The 18,995-nt window shown below is 47.3% G+C and overlaps 1 protein-coding gene across 1 annotated transcript in view; it reads left to right on the forward strand.

Annotated features, from left to right (window-relative positions):
• LOC121277488 (15-hydroxyprostaglandin dehydrogenase [NAD(+)]-like) overlaps positions 1 to 18,995 on the forward strand; it is a 77,988-nt gene that overhangs the window by 34,626 nt on the left and 24,367 nt on the right. Inside the window, exons 3-4 of the mRNA XM_041187046.1 lie at positions 7,931 to 8,037; positions 11,590 to 11,686. Coding sequence (XP_041042980.1) covers positions 7,931 to 8,037; positions 11,590 to 11,686 — 204 coding nt within the window. The remainder of the gene's footprint in view (positions 1 to 7,930; positions 8,038 to 11,589; positions 11,687 to 18,995) is intronic.

An 18,995-nucleotide genomic window follows, 5' to 3' on the forward strand; every position in this document is an offset into this window, starting at 1 on the left:
CATCACTAAGTGTCTGTGCAAACACGGTGGTTGCTTACCAAAATGGACACGTGCATCACTGAGGCACTGAGTGACCAAGCGATGGGTATTCTGGAATTGACCTTTTCACTGGAGGTGACACAACCCTGCCCCTCTTGCACACTCCCCCAGTCTCTCATCTGCTCACCGCACTCTTACCGTCCGCCAAGACTCCTGGCTCTCCGAGACATGTGGACCTTGCTCCTCGCTTGCATTCCACATCCAGAGCAACCATCTCAAACTTGGACAGGATCAGGATGTTGAGCACCCCACCACCCATTCGTGTTCACTCCAGCTCATTATAGCTTCCTTTCTGAACGTAAATAAGTGCATTCATTAGCCCATCCTCTACCTGCAACACCATTACAGCCTTGCGACCTAAGCCCCCCTACTGGAGGGCCAGTTTGAGGTGCGTCTCAGATTAGCACTCCTCACCCTTCTATACACACAAGGCGAGCATCAACATCTCCCACCCTTGGCAGGCACAGGGATATGTGGCGCTATGCATCACACATCCAAGAGCGCCGTGACTTACGGCTACCCTCCAAGACATCCATACTTACTTCCATGCCAAGTTGGTATCCTCCCTTGCAGAGAGCAGGACATCATTGAACTGTTTCTGGCACTGAATCTATGTGCAGCGCACAACAAGACGCCCGGACACCTGGACAGCCACCTCTGGCCAGGCCTTCTTCATCTGGTGTGGTGATCTCCTCTCACCATCCCGCGGCATGAGTGTTTCACGCCTGGCACTCAGTGCCTCCATTAGACTGCGCAGGCAGTCATTTAAGAATTGTGGGGCTGAGTGCCCACCAGCATTGGCAACCCGCCTGCCGTGTGCCCACCAGTTTCTCAGGCCATCACTTAAGCCAAATTTTCCAGTCACTCATTGACAGCTCCGTCAGGCTCCTCCCCAACTCCTGGCAGTCTTCAGGGAGCTGCCTGGGCTCGTTTCATACCCCCCCTCTTGGTCACCATTCGACCCGGCGCCTGCCAGGCTCCCACCCCCTTCGGCAGCGCTGCACCAATGTCCAGGCACGTTTCATGCTGCCCAGCCCTTAATTAGCGTGAAATCCAGTCGCACCAACATTCATGGGCAGAAACAGACGTCACTTCTGGGCCCTCCAATCACACATGGCCATGAGCGCGAAACTCAGGCCTTGGAGCAGTTAGGAGTCAACCACATTGTGTGGGTCTGGAGTCACATGTAGGCCAAGCTGAGTAAGGATGGCAGATTTCCTTCCCTAAAGGGGCACTGGTAAACCAGATGACAATTGATGTCTTCATTACTGAGGTGAGCTTTCATTTCTAGATTTTTGAAAAATTATTTGAGTTTAAAACTGCCATGGTGTGTTTTGAACACGCAGACCCAGTGCGTTAGCCTGGGCCTCCGGCATTACTAGTCCAGTGAAATTACCATTATGCCACCACCTCCTTATTACAGTGTTGTGCAAATGCGCAGCAGATCGTCACAACCTGTGATACATTCGGTGGTGCAGATTGTAATGCTCCACTGGACCAAGTCAAGGCAATTCAAGTGCATTTTCACTAAGCCTTTGATCGGCTTTATGATTGCACTGGCCGTACTATGAGCTGCATTGTACCACACCCCCGCGGGGGCTGTTGGGGTGGGGGGGGGGCCACACTGGTGTAATGAGCCACATCCTGAGGATATAGATCTTGACACCCAGGATCCACCTGGGAACTTGGGCAGGGGCCTCATAGAGCTCTGTGAACTGGCAGTGGCGTAATATATAGGGGCCAAAGGCGCTTCCTGGAGAGTGAGGGCATGCTTACGGAATCCTGTGTGCGCAGTCACTGACCAGCTGTACTTTGAGGGAATAAAAGCCCTTGTGATTGACATAGTCTGCTGGCTGCTCCTGGGGAGCTCCAATGGCCACATGGGTGCAACCAATCAGCCCCTGCAGGTCGTGCAAGCGGAGTGATGGCCCCGAAGCCCATTGCCATTGAGGTCGGGCAGTCTGCCTCAGCCGAAAACGATGAAATCATTAACCCTTCAGAGCAGGGCACTGCTCACCTCCTTTATACATCTTTGTGAGGCAGCCTTGGAGATGCCACGTACGTCAATTGTGGACCCCTGGAAGGAGCCGGTGGCATAAAATTTCAGCGCTGCAGTCAGCTTGAGGGCGACTGGCATCAGGTTCTCTCTAAACCCATGTCCTGTCGAAAGGTCGGTGACCTTTTCATTGGAGAGCCTCAACCTTTCCTGGCATTGCCTGTCAGAGCTTTGAAGGTAATTGGTGCTCATTTGGAACACTTGCTGATGCTCCATTTCTCATCGGCGATGAAGCCTACCCAGGTTGCCTCTTCCTGACCAGCCTCCCCCCCGGTACTGCCTGCTTACGGCTTGATGGCCTCTGTTGTTGTTTGTTCACAGCCCTCTGTCTCTGGTTAATCCTTTCCTCCTCCCCATGTGGTTACAGAAAGACTGGGTGCGTGAGACCCATTGCAACTATACAAAATGAGCAGTGGGAAGAAGGCAGGCAAAGATATGAGCATCTCTGTGTACATGGCCGCCATCCGTAGAGTAAGCCATCATCCATAGAGTAGCTAGCCAATGGGAATAACTGAGTCTCCCTTGTGCCATACCCAAGAGTCCTCTCTCCCCACAGTGACCTCCTCCCACTTAAACTTGGACTTCTGCCAGTTGAACCTGTAATTACAGCCATGTCATCGGACACGCCCAAGATAATCCATTGGCTGTCAGTCATCACCGTCCAGCCTCCCTCTGGCACACTCGAGCTTCAGCACATCGCCTTTGGCACTCCCAACCTCACCCTGTGCCTTCCTTCAATCACCCTTGAACCTTTCACCATCACCCTTGACCCACCCTTCACCCTTGTCCTGCCTCCTGTGATCCTGGAGCCTCCCTTCCTCCATCATCCTTGACCTACCCTCAGTGGCCCTTGACTTATTAATCAAAAGAACCTGGAACGTTAGCTAGTCTCAGTAATAATGACCATGAAACCATAATTGATTGTTGTAAAACCCTGTCTTGTTCACTAGTGCCCATGAAAATCTGACATCCTTACCTGGTCTGGCCTACTTGTGACTCCAGACCCACAGCAATGTGGTTGACTCTTACCTGTACAACCTTATCTCAGTATTGTACACTTATAAAGTGTAAAATCCCTGTTGTAAATATTTACAAGGTACTAATGAAGCAATGCAAGGAAAATAAACTGATAAATAAAAGGTAAATAAAACTCAGATAGAAGTGTCATAGAAATGTATGGTCTTTATGAATGCTCCCTCATTTAAATATTTCATTTCACTTTGAGTATGAAATTTGGAGACAATTCCTAAACGTTCAGATTCGGACAAAGTTTGAATTAACAATCAGGCCCATGCAGACCCTTCAGTGTATAACACAGCAAAAACAAGATGTGTTATTTTTGTAGAGGTTTAATGTCCGTCAACTCTGAGGTATAAGACCTGGATTTTTCTCTGATTTAGCCCCAAATTGGACGGATAGCAATGGAAGCTTTGGGGAAAATCAAGCATTGGGGTCCATAGTTGCTTCCCCACCCCATTCTTATTAATCTTCCCACACCCCTACCTTGACCACCACTGTCCATCTCTTCCCTGCCTATCACACAGAAATGCTGGAAGAGAGGCCAGATTCCATTTCCCTTCATCTGCCAATAGTCCCCAGGGTAGCGGGAAGAAGGTCTCAAAGGCTTCTCAAGAGAAAGAAGGACAGGAAGAAAGGCTCAATGCCTCCATTTTGGACAAAAGCTTCACTCACTGAAGGTCTCATGAACAGCCTAGGTTTTCAGTACAAGATCTGCTGCAAGCATTCAGGGTCCAGAAGGTGTGAGTTCAGGTTGCACTACATGTGCTTGAGTCCATAATCTAGGCCGACACTTCAGTGCACTACTGAGGGAGCTCTACACTTTCAACGGTGCCGTCCTTCAAATGAGGCATTAAACTGAGGCCCTGACTGCTCTCTCAGTTGGTGGTAAAAGACCCCACAACAATATTCGAGTAAGAGCTGGGAAGTTTTTCCTAGTGCCCTGGACAATATTTTTCCCTCAACCAACTTCAATAAAACAAGTTCTGCCTCTCTCTGTGCAGCCTCCTCATTGTCCAAGGGTAGATAATCATGGCTTGTGTCATGGTATTACTGTGGCACAAGGTGAGGAGACAGGCCCCAAGGATTACATCCCAATATCGGGATGAACCCTTGCTGTTGGCATTATTCTGCATCAAGCTCTAACTATCTAACTAACTAGAATCACTCATAGAAATTTTATGGCGCAGAAGGAGGCCACTTGGCCCATCATGTCTATGCTGGCTGAAATATGAGCCTCCCAGCCTAATCCCACTTTCCAGCATTTGGCCTGCAGCCCTGCAGGTTACGGCACTTCAGATGCGTATCCAGACAACTTTTAAATGAATTGGTGGTTTCTGCTTCTACTATCTTTTCAAGCAGTGAGTTCCGGACCCGCACAACCCTCTGGGTGAAAAGGATTTTCCTCATTCCCCGCTTTAATCTTTCTACCAATCACTTTAAATCTATGCCCCTTAGTTACTGACCACTCTGCTAAAATAAATAGCCCCTTCCCACATCCAGGCTCCTCACAATTTTGTACATCTCAATCAAATCTAGTCACCCCGCACCCACTCCACCCTTCCCAGAAAACAAATTATTCAGTCATTATTAAATTGCTGTTTGTAGGATTTTGCTGTGTGCAAATTATCTGTCCCATTTCCTATATTACAGCAATGATACAACCAAAAGAACTTCACTGGTTGAAATGCGCTTTGAGATGTCATACAGGGTGCTGGCTAAATGCAATCCTTTCTTTCTCTTCCATCTTAGTAACTGGCCTCATGCCTCTTCTGGTGCTGGAGCCTTGGTCTTACAGCAACAACACTTGGATTCACCTTGGGATCACTCGCTGGCTCTCCTTCGCTGGCCAGGAGCTGGGCAGGAATGTATAATGTTGCCCCAAACCAGGGAAGTTGGCAGGGATCATGGCTGGACTGAGGTGGACGGCAAAGGAACATCCAATCACTATTATTAGCTTCAAACTAAATGTCGTTCATTTTCGTTCAATTTTGGCTTACAAAAGGAAGGACCCTGAAACAAGCTCACAACAAAAACTTTTAGCATGCATAGAGTGGGTGCAGTGCCTGTTGACTGAGATAGAAAAATCTGGATGATGGAATAGCAAAAGACAGCCTGGCAAGGAGGTTTCATGATTAGCCTCTCTTGAGGTCCTGAAGGCAGCTTTAAATTTAGTGGAGGTGAATGCTAAGACCTCTTATTGAGTGGAACCAGGTCAGGAATACCCCAAAATTGGCTGCTTCATTGCCACCAGCACAGATCCCTGTTGCCTAACACCAGGCCGGTTAGAACAGCACTTTGAGTCAGGCACTAAGCCCATGTAAAATACAAATTGAGGTCCTATGATGTACATAGGATCCTGAACACCAATTTTGCACTGAACTGGGTGGAGTGGCTTCCCTCAGCTGGCAGTTGGGTTGAAGAGAAACTCCAAAAGGGTGAGTTCCTGTTTAGTGTTATTGGTCTGGAGGAGCAGGGTCTGCCCCGGGATCTACAAAACCAACCTGGTCCACTACAAAAACAGAATTACCTGGAAAAACTCAGCAGGTCTGGCAGCATCGGCGGAGAAGAAAAGAGTTGACGTTTCAAGTCCTCATGACCCTTCACCAGAACTGACGTTTCGAATCCTCATGACCCCTCAGCAGAACTGGTTGAATCCAAGGAGAGGGGTGAAATATAAGCTGGTTTAAGGTGGGTGGGGGGGTGGGGGGGGGGGGAAGAGAAGTGGAGGGGGTGGGGTGTGGTTGTAGGGATAAGCAAGCAGTGATAGGAGCAGATAATCAAAAGATGTCACAGACAAAAGAACAAAGGAACAAAGAGGTGTTGAAGTTGGTGATATTATCTAAACAAATGTGCTAATTAAGAATGGATAGCAGGGCACTCAAGGTATAGCTCTAGTGGGGGTGGGGGGGCCATAAAAGATTTAAAAATAATGGAAATAGGTGGGAAAAGAAAAATCTACATAAATTATTGGAAAAAGCAAAAGGAAGAGAGAAGAAACAGAAAGGGGGTGGGGATGGAGGAGGGAGTTCAAGATCTAAAGTTGTTGAATTCAATATTCAGTCCAGAAGGCTGTAAAGTGCCTAGTCGGAAGATGAGGTGCTGTTCCTCCAGTTTGTGTTGGGTTTCACTGGAACAATGTAGCAAGCCAAGGACAGACATGTGGGCAAGAGAGCAGGGTGGAGTATTAAAATGGCAAGCGACAGGGAGGTTTGGGTCATTCTTGCTGACAGACAGCAGGTGTTCTGCAAAGCGGTCGCCCAGTTTACGTTTGTAGAGGAGACTGCATTGGGAGCAACGAATGCAGGAGACTAAGTTGGGGGAAATGCAAGTGAAATGCTGCTTCACTTGAAAGGAGTGTTTGGGCCCTTGGACGGTGAAGAGAGAGGAAGTGAAGGGGCAGATGTTGCATCTTTTGCGTGGGCATGGGGAGGTGCCATAGGTGGGGGTTGAGGAGTAGGGGGTGATGGAGGAGTGGACCAGGGTGTCCCGGAGGGAACGATCCCTACGGAATGCCACCAAGGGGGGTGAAGTGAAGATGTGTTTGGTGGTGGCATCATGCTAGATTTGGTGGAAATGGTGGAGGATGATCCTTTGAATGCGGAGGCTGGTGGGGTGATAAGTGAGGACAAGGGGGACCCTATCATGTTTCTGGGAGGGAGGAGAAGGAGTGAGGGCGGATGCGCGGGAGATGGGGCGGACACGGTTGAGGGCCCTGTCAACGACCGTGGGTGGAAAACCTCGGTTAAGGAAGAAGGAGGACATGTCAGAGGAACTGTTTTTGAAGGTAGCATCATCAGAACAGATGCGACAGAGGCGAAGGAACTGAGAGAATGGGATGGAATCCTTACAGGAAGCGAGGTGTGAAGAGCTGTAATCGAGGTAGCTGTGGGAGTCGGTAGGCTTGTAATAGATATTGGTGGACAGTCTATCACCAGAGATTGAGACAGAGAGGTCAAGGAAGGGAAGGGAAGTGTCAGAGATGGACCATGTGAAAATGATGGAGGGGTGGAGATTGGAAGCAAAATTAATAAATTTTTCCAAGTCCCAATGAGAGCATGAAGCAGCACCGAAGTAATCATCGATGTACCGGAGAAAGAGTTGTGGAAGGGGGCCGGAGTCGGACTGGAACACGGAATTTTCCACATAACCCATAAAGAGACAGGCATAGCTGGGGCCCATGCGGGTTCTTCCCACCAGGATCTCCCATGTTCCCACCCCAAATGGACGTATACTCTTCAGACCTGGATGCCAACTGGATCACTGGTCATCGCGGTGACCTGGAGCCGATGGGTTGCCCCACAAGATGATGTCTGATGTCACCTTCCTGATGCAATGGCACCCAAATGGAACAGATCTCCTGCCTGGAGTACCAGCCAGAGATTTCCTGCCCTTGCTGTGCCATCCTATTGGTTAGGTGAGAAGGCAATGGAGCCTATATGGGACGCCTTAACAGTATTGCAAGCTAGAAAGAAAAGAGCCTGAAACAGAAAATGCCAGAATCTCTCAGCAGCTCATTCAGCATCTGTGGTGAGAACAGACAAAATTTCAGATTACAAACACATTCTTTATAAACTGAAGGAGAGGCCTCAGCTGATGTTTTCTCCCCAACACATAAGACAGTGCAGTTGGGTATTTCAATCAAAGCTGTATTAAAAACTTGCACTAAGCAAATGAAAGCTGTACGAATTCCTGACATCCTAAAACCTTCCACCAATCCAAAGATTTTAAATGCCCATCCATTGTAGAATGCTAGAGGGAAATTGCAGTTTCTAAATCTGATCAAGCAAATCAAAATTCGTTCACCGTTTCTTCCAGATGTTTTTTGTGAAACGTTGCAGATGTTTGGAAGACTGGATGTACTGTGCAACAATGCTGGGATAAACAACGAAAATTCCTGGAAAAAGACTATTTCTGTCAACCTGGTAAGTACCGGATAATGAAAAGTTATTTCCTTGCCAAATCTATCCTAATTCGGAGGCAATGTTTTTCTCTTAAATATATAAAGCCCTGCCTTTGAAATCATTCCTTCTTTTGTTGCTCCATTATATCTTCACTCTTGCTAGATTCCTGTCTCACACTGATTTTCCTCAGCTAAGGTGGCCATGTCAAATACATTTCCATCTTCTTCCATACACCTCCCTGTGTCTTTGTTTCTCTTCAACTCCATTTAGAGTAAAGCATTCAATTCTAGTACCACACTTCAAGAATTACAGAATCACAAAGTGCAGTAGAGGCCCTTTGGCCCATTGAGTCTGCACCGACACGTGAGAAACACCTGACCTACCTACCTAACCCCATTTACCAGCACTTGGCCCATAGCCTTGAATGTTATGATATGCCAAGGGCTCATCCAGGTACTTTTTAAAGGACATGAGGCAGCCTGCCTCCACCACCCTCCCAGGCAGTGCATTCCAGACTATCATCACCCTCTGGGTAACAATGTTTTTCCTTACGTCCCCCCTAAACCTCCTGCCCCTCACCTTGAACTTATGTCCCCTTGTGACTGACCCTTCAACTAAGGGGAACGGCTGTTCCCTATCCACCCTGTCCATGCCCCTCATAATCTTGTACACCTCGATCAAGTCGCCCCTCAGTCTCCTCTGCTCCAATGAAAACAACCCAAGTCTACCCAACCTCTCTTCATAACTTAAATGTTTCATCCCAGACAACATCCTGGTGAATCTCCTCTGCACCCCCTCCAGTGCAACCACATCCTTCCTATAATGTGATGACCAGAACTGCACACAGTACTCCAGCTGTGGCCTCACCAAGGTTCTATACAACTCCAACATGACCTCCCTACTTTTATAATCTATGCCTCGATTGATAAAGAAGGATATATTGCACTTGGATGGGGTAGAGCATAGATTCACCAGGATGACGGCTGATATAAAAGGGTTCAATTAGGAGCACAGATTACATTGAGTAGGTTGGCATTGACGGCACCAAAGGAAATTAAATGGTGAACTAATTGATATGTTTAATATGATTAAAGGAGTTGATGGAGTGGATAAAGAGAAACTATTTCCTCCCTTGGGGCAATCCAGAACAAAGTGGACATAATCGTAAATTTAGAGTGAGGCTATTGAGGAGTAATGTCAGGAAGCACTTCTTTACATAAAGGGGAGTAGAAACTTTTTGAGTTTGGTGATCAATCGAAAAGGTCAAAACAGTTTAACAGATTTCTTGTTTTTTATTATTCCTTCATGGGATGTGGGCATCGCTGGCAATTGCCAGCCTTTGTTGCCCATCCCTAATCCCCCTAGAGCTGAATGACTTATTCAGCCATATCAGAGGGCAGTTAAGAGTCAACCACATTGCTGTGGGTCTGGAGTCACATGTCAGCCAGACTGGGTAAGGACAGCAGATTTCCTTCCCTAATGGACATTAGTGAACCAGATGGGTATTTCATGGGATGTGGGTGTTGCTGGCAAGGTCAGCATACATTGTCCATGCCTCATTGCCCTTGAGAAGGTGGCAGTGAGCTACCTTCTTGAGCCGCTGCAGTCCATTTGATGTAGGTACACCCACAATGCTGTTAGGGAGGGAGTTCCAGGATTTTGACCCAGTGACAGTGAAGGAATGGCAATATATTTCCACAAGAAGATGGTGAGTGGCTTGGAGGGGGATTCCAGGTGGTGATGTTCCCATCTGTTTGCTGCCCTTGTCCTTATAGATGGTAGCAGTTGGTGGTTTGGAAGGCACTTTCGAAGGAGCCTTGGTGAATTCCTGCAGTGCATCTTGTATTTGGTACACACTGCTGCTGCTTGTTAGGCAAGGGAATCAAAGCAGCTACATGGAATTTCAATGCAGATCAGTCATGATTTAACTAAGTGGTGGAACAGACTCAAGGAGCTGAATGGCCTCCTCCTGTTCCTATGTTCATTACTGTGTGTAGGATGTTACTAGCACTGAAGGTCTGCAGCATTTTGCTTGCATAATAATAGATTATCGCACACTCAAGAAATTAGCCAGGGAAAGTGTTTTCAAATGTTTTGATAATGAAATAAGTGCACCAAACTTTTTTATTTTCTAGATGCTAGTCCCAGTCTTATTCATTGCCTGAATAATAGAAAACTTTCTCTGACTTGTGTTCAAAGTTTTATTGTTCAGCCAAGTAAACAATTGCAGAGAAGGACAATTTATGGACCTTTCGTGATTGAGGGTGTGTTAATAGATCAGTAGGGTGTAGTCAATATTGGTTTTATTATGTTATGCATTATGTGACGCAGTGGGTAGCATCCCTGCCTCTGAGCTAGAAGCTCTGGGTTCAAGCCCCACCCTAGGACTTGATGGCCAAGGAAGGTGCATTCATAACACAAACAAGGTTGAATGTCAACATGCAAATTCTTCCAACATATGGCAAATGACACAAGCAGGTGATATTCATGATGGGAAGAATGTTGGAGCCTCTACTGTGACAATCCATAGCTTCAGACAACAATATGCATGTAAAAGTGCATGTTGCTACAGCAACTCAGACTGCCTAAGTGATCTCTAACAGTGCATAAAGTATGTGATGAATACCCTGTTTGCCAAAGCAAGGTGTTGAAACACAACTATCAAATTTTTAATGCAGTTCCAAATTCCCTCTAACAACTACAACAAGTTTCTTACAGAATTTTTGCATTTACGTAACACCAGTAATGCTAAAATAAAAGTCTCTCTGTTGCTTCAGAGAACATTGAGGGATTGGGTCACCGGAAGACCCAATCCAAAGAGTAAATTCTGAATAGACTTTGGAAGGGAAGGGGATAGGTAACAAGAAGGAAGAATTTAGGATAAGCACTTAAGAGTGAAGGGCCCAGGCAACCCTTAGTGATAACAAGTTGCAACCTCACAGGAGTGTTTTCAAACAGACTTTGACACTGAGCCACATAAAGGGACATTAGGCAAAATGCTCACTCAAAAAGATAAGTTTTAAGGCACATCTTAAAGGATGAAGGAAAGATAGAGAGATGGAGAGATTTAGAAAGGGAATTCCAGAACTCAGGGCCCTGGCAATTGAAGGCGCGGCCACCAAAGATGGAGTGCTTAAAATCAGGAATGCCCAAGCCTTCAGAATTGGAAGAGTGCAGAAGCCTCGCCAGAAGGAAAAAACCTTTTGGAACAGTGCTCTTATCGCCCAGTTTTTACTGGTGTTCCATCTTAAGGTATACAAGACCAGTTCGGACCAGCATTCTTCTTTCCCAGTTTTCACTGTTTTTTTTACCTTCTGAGTCAGGGGGTTGTAGGGCTGGAAGCGGTTACAGAGGCAGGGAAAGGGCAAGACCTTCAAAGGATTTGAAGACTCGGATAAGAGTTTTAAAATTGAGGCATTGCTGGACCAGGAGCCAATGTGGTTTATCAAGCACCCGGGTGAGAGGTGAATGGCGCTTACTGCTGAACATGCAGCTGTGTCTAATTCACTCAATGAATTTTACATCCGACATGTTTTTGTGTGTGTGTGTTTGTGTGTGTGTGTTCTTATGCAGGTGGCATTGATACAAGCAAGTTATCTGGCTTTGGACCATATGAGGTGTGATCGTGGTGGACAAGGTGGGAGCATTGTGAACATCGCTTCCATGTCAGGTAAGAATAGAAAGATGTCACATGCCACAGAGTGTTTTTTTAATATAGTTAACATTTTCTAACATGAGAAGTTAAAACAATATCCGTTGCACAGGGAAACTGGAAAAGCTGGGATTGTGCTCCTTAAAGGAGAGCAGGTTAAGGAGAGATTTGCTGGAGCTGTTCAGGATCATGAAGGGTTTTGGCGGACTAAATAAATAAATAGCTGTTTCCGCTGGCGGAGGGTCATTAACCAGAGGGCACAGATTCTAGCTTACAAGCCAGAGGTGAGATAAGGAGAACTTCTTTTCGTGCAGCCAGTTGTTATAATCTAGTATGCACAGGGTGGTGGAGGCAGAATCAACAAAAGTGAACTCTATGGGGAGGATTTTCTCCCATCGGGGGAGGGAGGGTTGGGCAGGAGCGGGCGCGGGCGCAGGCAGGCGCGCAGCCAATCACCATCCGTAATTTTAAGAAATGTCCCCTCATGTGACGGTGTCACTTGAGCTGGGACATGTCAATGAATTTTAATTTAAAAATTCATTTAATTTATAAACCCTTCATGAGACCTCATCCCGCCCATGGATGAGGTTTCATGATAAGGGCAAAAGCTGCCTGGGCTCTTCACCTGGCCCCCCACCACCACCAACAACCACGCCCCCCCCACCGCCAACCTTAAGGTTGGACGGGCAGCTCCATTAATGATCTTAACTGGAGCTTAAATGGCCAACTCCAGTGCGTGCCGGCTGAACTGAGGATCTGAATGATTCACGGTGATGTTGGGACGCACACCCGACATCACCGTGCGTCAATTTACACGTCAGCGAGTGGGGCCCATCCCCCGCTGGCTGAACAGAAGGTTCTGGCCTGTACATACTGGGAGGGGGGACAAAGGGTTTTTTTTTATTCATTGAAAGGATGTGAGCATCAGTGGCTAGGCCAGCATTTATTGCACCCATTTGACATAAATTGCGCTCAAAAGCAATCATTTAACTATTATAAATAACATAACTAACATCAATGTCACCATTGCCCCAAACCACAGCCCTCAAACATTTGTGATTAGCGGCATTCAGACACCCAAAACCATTATAGGCCAGGGTTTTACGTTCCCGCCCACCCGGTGGGATATTACAGTCCATTCGAACCGAATGAAGATTTAAATAACTCGCTGCATCCACTGGGGTGGAGACATGCCTCATTGGGACTGCACATTCGTGGCCATAGCCTTTATTTTCCATGTTTCTGCATTTCCATATCTTCAGACATCATAAAACTGAGCTAACTTTAGAAAAAGCAAACTCTATTTTAACATCTGTTTTAATAATCTAGTTTTATGTATTTTTTTGTAACCTATAACTTGTGCAGCACAACCTGCAACGCCCTCCCCCCCCATACATCTGTCCCCACGCTCCCCTGCCCCAGAGATTGCAGCAGTGTTCTACCACTACCACCACCCACCCCACACCTCTGGGGTAATGTTCTTCCACCCCTGAACACCATATCACTCCCCAGGTTCCAGCAGTTCTCTTCCCCTTTCTCTCCCTCTCCCACTCCCTCCACTCCTCTTCCCCTCTCCTTCCCCATCTCTCTCTCCTCCCCCACTTTCTCTCCCCCTTTCCCCTCTCCCCTTCTCCCTGCCCCTCCCCCACTCTCTCCCCTTCTGCTTCTCTCTCTCCTACCCCTTCCCCCCCTCTCCCTCACCCATCTCTCTCCCCTTCCCGTCCCCCTCCTCCTCTCCTCCCTATCTCTCCCCTTCACCCCATCTCTCCCCCTCTCTCTACCCGCTCCCTCTCTCTCCCTTCCCCCTCCCTCCTACCCACCCCCTTTCTCTCCTCCTCCCCTCCCTCTCCCGCTGTGCCCACTTGCCCCCTCTCCCTCTCTTCCTCTCATCAACCTCTCTCCCCCTCCCCTCCTCCCTCTCTCCCCTCCCCGTCTCTCTCCATCTCCCCCTCTCCCGCTCCCTCTCCCTCCCCCTCCCTCTCTACTCCTATCTTCCTCTCCACCTTCCTCTTTCTCTCCCCTCCCTCCACCCCCCTCTCTAGTCCCGCACTCCTTCACTCTACCCCTTCCCCCTATCCCCCTCTCCCTCACCCCCTCTCCCCTCACTCTCTCTCTCCCCCTCCCTCTTTCACCCTCCCCCTCTCCCCTAACCAGCCCTCTGCCTCCCTCTCTCCCTCTCTCCCTCTCCCCCTTCTCTCCTTTCCCCCGCCTCTATCTCTCCTCCCTGCTCCCTATGCCCTTCTCCCCTCTGCCTCTCTCTCCCTCCCTTCTCCCTCCTCTCTGCCTCTCCCTCTCCCTTTCCCTGACTACCCTTCCAGCTTCCTTCTCCCTCCACCTCCTCTTTCCCCTCTTGACCTCATCCTCTTTCCCTCCCCCACTCCTCCTCCATCTCTCTCTCTCGCCCACCTCCTCCCCTTCCTCCTCCCCTCCCCTTCCTCCCCTCCTTCAACTTCCTCTCTGTCCTCCACCCTCCCCACCACCATCCCTCTTTTTCCCTCCCCTGCCCCCTCCCTTCCTCCCTCCCTGCCCCTCCCCCATCTCTCCACCCATGTCCTTTGCTGCACGTCTCACCTCTTCCCCCCAGCTTCCCTCCCTTTCTCTTTCCCCGCCTCCCCACAACCAGAGTCCAGGTTGCAGGGCCGGCTGGAATCAGAAGTGATGGTGATGCCTGCCCTGCTGCAGTTTTGCAGCCTGCATGGGAGCAACGATGGTGCTGGCAACAAGGTGGGAGTATTGGGGGGAGGGAGGGTAGCGGTGAAATCAGGGTGTGACAGCGGGGAGATTTGTGAAGGGGGTGGAACTCGTGAGGGCCTGGAATTCGGTGGGACCTGGAGGTCGGTGAGACCCGGAGTCCAGTGGGGCCCGAGTTTGGCAGGGCTGGAAGTTTGGCAGGGCCCAGGGCCTGGAATTTGGCAGTGATGGCGGAGCCTGAGGCCCGGAGAAGGGGCCAGGAAGAGTTTGGTGATGAGAGAGAGAGAGGGGGAAAGAGTTTGAAGGCTGGAGGGAGAGAGGGGGAGAGTTTAGACCCTGAGACTAAGGGTGGGGGCGGAGTTTAAACTTTGAGACCGTGTGTGGGGGGAAAGGAGTGGAGAGTTTAGACCCTGAGACTGGGGACTGGGGAGGAGAGAGAAGAGAGTTTAAGCCCTGAGATTTAGGAGGTGTAAATTATAGACTCTGAGACTAAAATGAATTAAGAACTGATGAGGATCTGGTGGTACTCTTAAGAATTTGCTGTATAGTGGAAAAAAATTTTGGATTGAATGAAAAACTGATTAAATTCAGATATTATTTAAGTAATTACTTTCCTGGATTTTTCAATACAGATTGCTGAGGGCATTTTATAGCTCTGAGCGCATTGTTCCATTTGATCGTATTTGATGTCAAAGATGGCAAAATGCGGCTGATTTGCATTGGAATTATATCTCCGTTCCTTCACTGGATCAAAATCCTGGAACTCCCTTCCTAACAGCACTGTGGGTGTACCTACACCACATGGACTGCAGCGGTTCAAGAAGGCAGCTCACCACCACCTTCTCAAGGGCAATTAGTGATGGGCAATAAATGCTGGCCTAGCCAGCGATGCCCACATCCCATAAATGATTTTAAAAAACCAAGCTCATTCCAAATTAGAGCATCTGATGTCAAATGATCGCTGATCATTTTTGAGCACAATTAAATGCAAGAATGGTGTCAAACTTTTGCGGTAAGGTTGTTGCTATGTTCCACCATGGGGTCAATTTGCCTGCGAACTGGCTGCATGCTTATCTGGCGGTGGGTGAGTTGATAACAATATACTGCAGACACAGAGACCAATATGAGGTGAAGCACATGCTATTTATTTACACAGACAGCAGCGCACTAACATGGTGTGTGCTTCTCCAACCAGACCCTACTGTAGACTAACATTAACATCGTAGTGTGCGCTACACAGCTATTGGGTCGTACTGTCACGTGGTCAATTTGTTCACATTCGCTTAAAGATGTATTGCACCTCAGATAACCGTAGTTGTGGAACTAATTGGACAGCTTTTTTCAAGATCAATGGTACTTACTTTTGTACAACACCCGCCACTTAACACCTTTTTGCCTACATAACCAATGAATGCATTTCAAAAATAATGCATTGTGAAGCAACTGAGGACAGCCTCACTAACGTGCCAAGCGTGTTAGTGCTCAGGAATGCAGACCATTTAGGCCTGGTAATATTCCCACTTTTAAGCCAATTAACTTTCATTTGAATCGTTTCTGTGTAGTTCAGTGGTAGCGCTCTCACTTCTGAGTCAGCAGGTTCAAGACCATCTGTGAACGCGAACACATAATCAAGGTTGACACTTTAATGCAGTGCTGAGAGAGTGCTGTGCTGCCAGAGGTGCTGTTTTCAGATTAGATGCTTAAAAAGTAGCAACACAGGCTAGCACAGTCAAAAAAAGTGCAAACAAAGCACTGGGATTCATTTAGTAAAGTATAGAATTCAAAAGCAGAGAAGTTATGTTAAACTTATATAAAATCTTGGTTAGATCACACTTGGAGCAATGTGTACAATTTTAGACTCATAGATGTTTACAGCACAGAAGGAGGCCATTCGGCCCATCGTGTCTGTGGCAGTCAACAAAGATCTGACTACACTAATCCCATTTTCTAGTGTTCGACCCATTGTCCTGGAGGCTATGGCAATGCAAGTGAAGATCTAAGTATTTCTTAAATGTTACCAGCATTTCCGACTCAACCACCCTTTCAGGCAGTGAGTGCCAGACTCCCACCGCCCTCTGATTGAAAAAATTTATCCTTAACTCCCCTCTTAACCTTCTACCTCTTACCTTAAATCTATGCCCCTTGGTTATTGACCCCTCTACTAACAGAACAATTGCCTTCTTATCCACTCTATCTATGCCCCTCATAATCTTATACACCTCTGTCAGGTCCCCTCCCAACCTTCGCTGCTCCAAGGAAAACAACCCCAGCCTATCCAACCTTCCCTCAGATCTCAGACCCTCCAGCCCAGGCAGCATCCTAGTAAATCTCCTCTGCATCCTCTCCAGTGCAATCACATCCTTCCTATAATGTGGTGACCAGAACTGCACACAGCACTCCAGTTGTGGCCTAACCAGCGTTTTATACAGTTCCAGCAGTTTCATACATTTTCATCTCCATTTTACAAAAAGGATATAGCATAGCTGGAGAAAGTGCTAACAAGATATTGCAAAGTTGCTACCAGAACTAAGTGGGGTGGGGGCAGAGACTGTCAGGAAAGGCTGAACAGGCTGGCGCTCTTTTCACAATAAAAGGGGAAACTGAGGGGCGGCTTGAATGATTTTGAAGAATTATTTGATAGATCAGACCTAGAAACAATGATTCCTCTTTTGGGATTCTAAAACTAGGGCCTGTAAATGTAGGACTACCCTTAATAAATATAACAAAGAATTGAGGAGGCACCTCTTTGCTCAGAAGTGGAAAAGTGAAACCTTGTCACATGCAGTGGGTGAGGTGTGTAACATAGGTAAGCATTGATAGCAAGGGAAGCTAGACTGGCTGGCTGGCTGGCAGAAAGCAGAGAGTACGCATAAATGGGTATTTTTCTGATTGGCAGGATATGACGAGTGGAGTCCCACAGGGGGTCGGCACTGGGGCCTCAACTTTTTACAATTGACATCAATGACTTAGATGAGAGGAGTGAAGAAATGGTAGCTAAATTTGCAGACAACACAAAGATAGGTAGGAAAGTATATTGCGAAGAGGACATGAGGAGGCTGCAGATGGATATAAACAAGATGAGTGAGTGGGCAAAGATCTGGCAAATGGAGCTAAATGTAGGAAAATGTGAAGTTGTTTACTTTGGCAAGAAGAACGCAAAAACAGAGAACAGCTGCATAACTCTGAGGTGCAGAGGGATCTAGGTGTTCTAGTACGAGTCACAAAAAGCTAGTATGCAGCTCCAGCAAGTAATTAAGAAGGCTAATGGAATGCTATCCTTTATTACGAGAGAGATTGAGCATAAAAGTAAAGATGTTGTGCTTCAGTTCTACAGGGCATTGGTGAGACCATACCTTGAATACTGTGTGCAGTTTTGGCCTCCTTATTTAAAGAAAGATGTATAGATTGATACCTGGAATGAGTGGGTTGTGTTATGAGGAAAGGTTGGATAGACTGGGCTTGTTTCCACTGGAGTTTAGAAGAGTGAGGGGTGATTTGATTGAAGTATATAAGGTCTTGACCAGCCTTGACAAGATGGACATCGAAAGGATGTTTCCCCTTGTGGGTGAGCCCAGAACTAAGGAGCTCTGTTTTAAAATTAAGGGTTTCCCTTTTAGGACAGAGATGAGGAGAATTTTTTGTCACTCAGAGGGCTGTGCAACTTTGGAATTCTCTGCCTCAGAAGATGTTGGAGGCAGGGTCATTGAATATTTTTAAGGCAGAGGGAGATAGATTCTTGTTAGGCAAGGGAATCAAAGGTTATCGGGGTTAGATGGAGTTGTGGAAATTGAAACACGAGAAGATCAGCCATAATCTTATAGAATGGCGAAGCTGGCTCGAGGGGCCGAATGGTCTCCTCCTGTTCCTATTCTTTATGTTCTTATGTTCTCATAAGCATATGAGGGAGGAAGGAATTGAAGGATATGTTGATGGGGTTAGATGAAAGGAGTAGAATGGGAGGAGGCTCATGTGGAGCATTACCTAAATTCTGTGTAATCAGATCTTTTACATCTGCCTGTTCAGGTGGGTCTGAAGGTTTCCATGGTGCTTTTTTGCAGAAGAGCAATGAGTTTTCCTGCTCTTCTCAAATACATTTCCTCCTGCAGCAATACCACCAAAGCAAGTCATTCTCCTTGTTGCTGTTTGTGGGATTTTGCTATGTATAATTTGACCACTGCGTTCATCCAGAAAAGAACAGTGACTGAACTTCAAAACTGCATTAAACCAGAAAATAGTGGAAATTCTCAGCCAATCTGGCAGCATCTGTGGAGAGAGAAAGAGTTAATGTCACAATAACTCTGTTAGATGTCGCCAAACCTGCTGAATACTTGCAGCATTTCCTGTTTTTTATTTCATATTTCTAGCATTCGCTTTCAGAAAGATTTACTTGGCTGAAAAGCAATGGAAGGTCACGCTCCTTCAACAGGAACTTCCAAAGCCGTGACCTCTACCACCAAGAAGGACAAGGGCAGCAGACGCATGGGAACACCACCACCTGCAAGTTCCCCTCCAAGCCATTCACCACCCTGACTTGGGAATATATCAGCCATTCCTTCACTGTCACTGGGTCAAAGTCCTGGAACTCCCTTCCTAACTGCACTGTGGGTGTACCTACACCACATGGACTGCAGCAGCT

This window comes from Carcharodon carcharias, chromosome 4 (genome assembly GCF_017639515.1).
Source record: "Carcharodon carcharias isolate sCarCar2 chromosome 4, sCarCar2.pri, whole genome shotgun sequence".
In the NCBI taxonomy this organism is placed as follows: Eukaryota; Metazoa; Chordata; class Chondrichthyes; order Lamniformes; family Lamnidae; genus Carcharodon; species Carcharodon carcharias.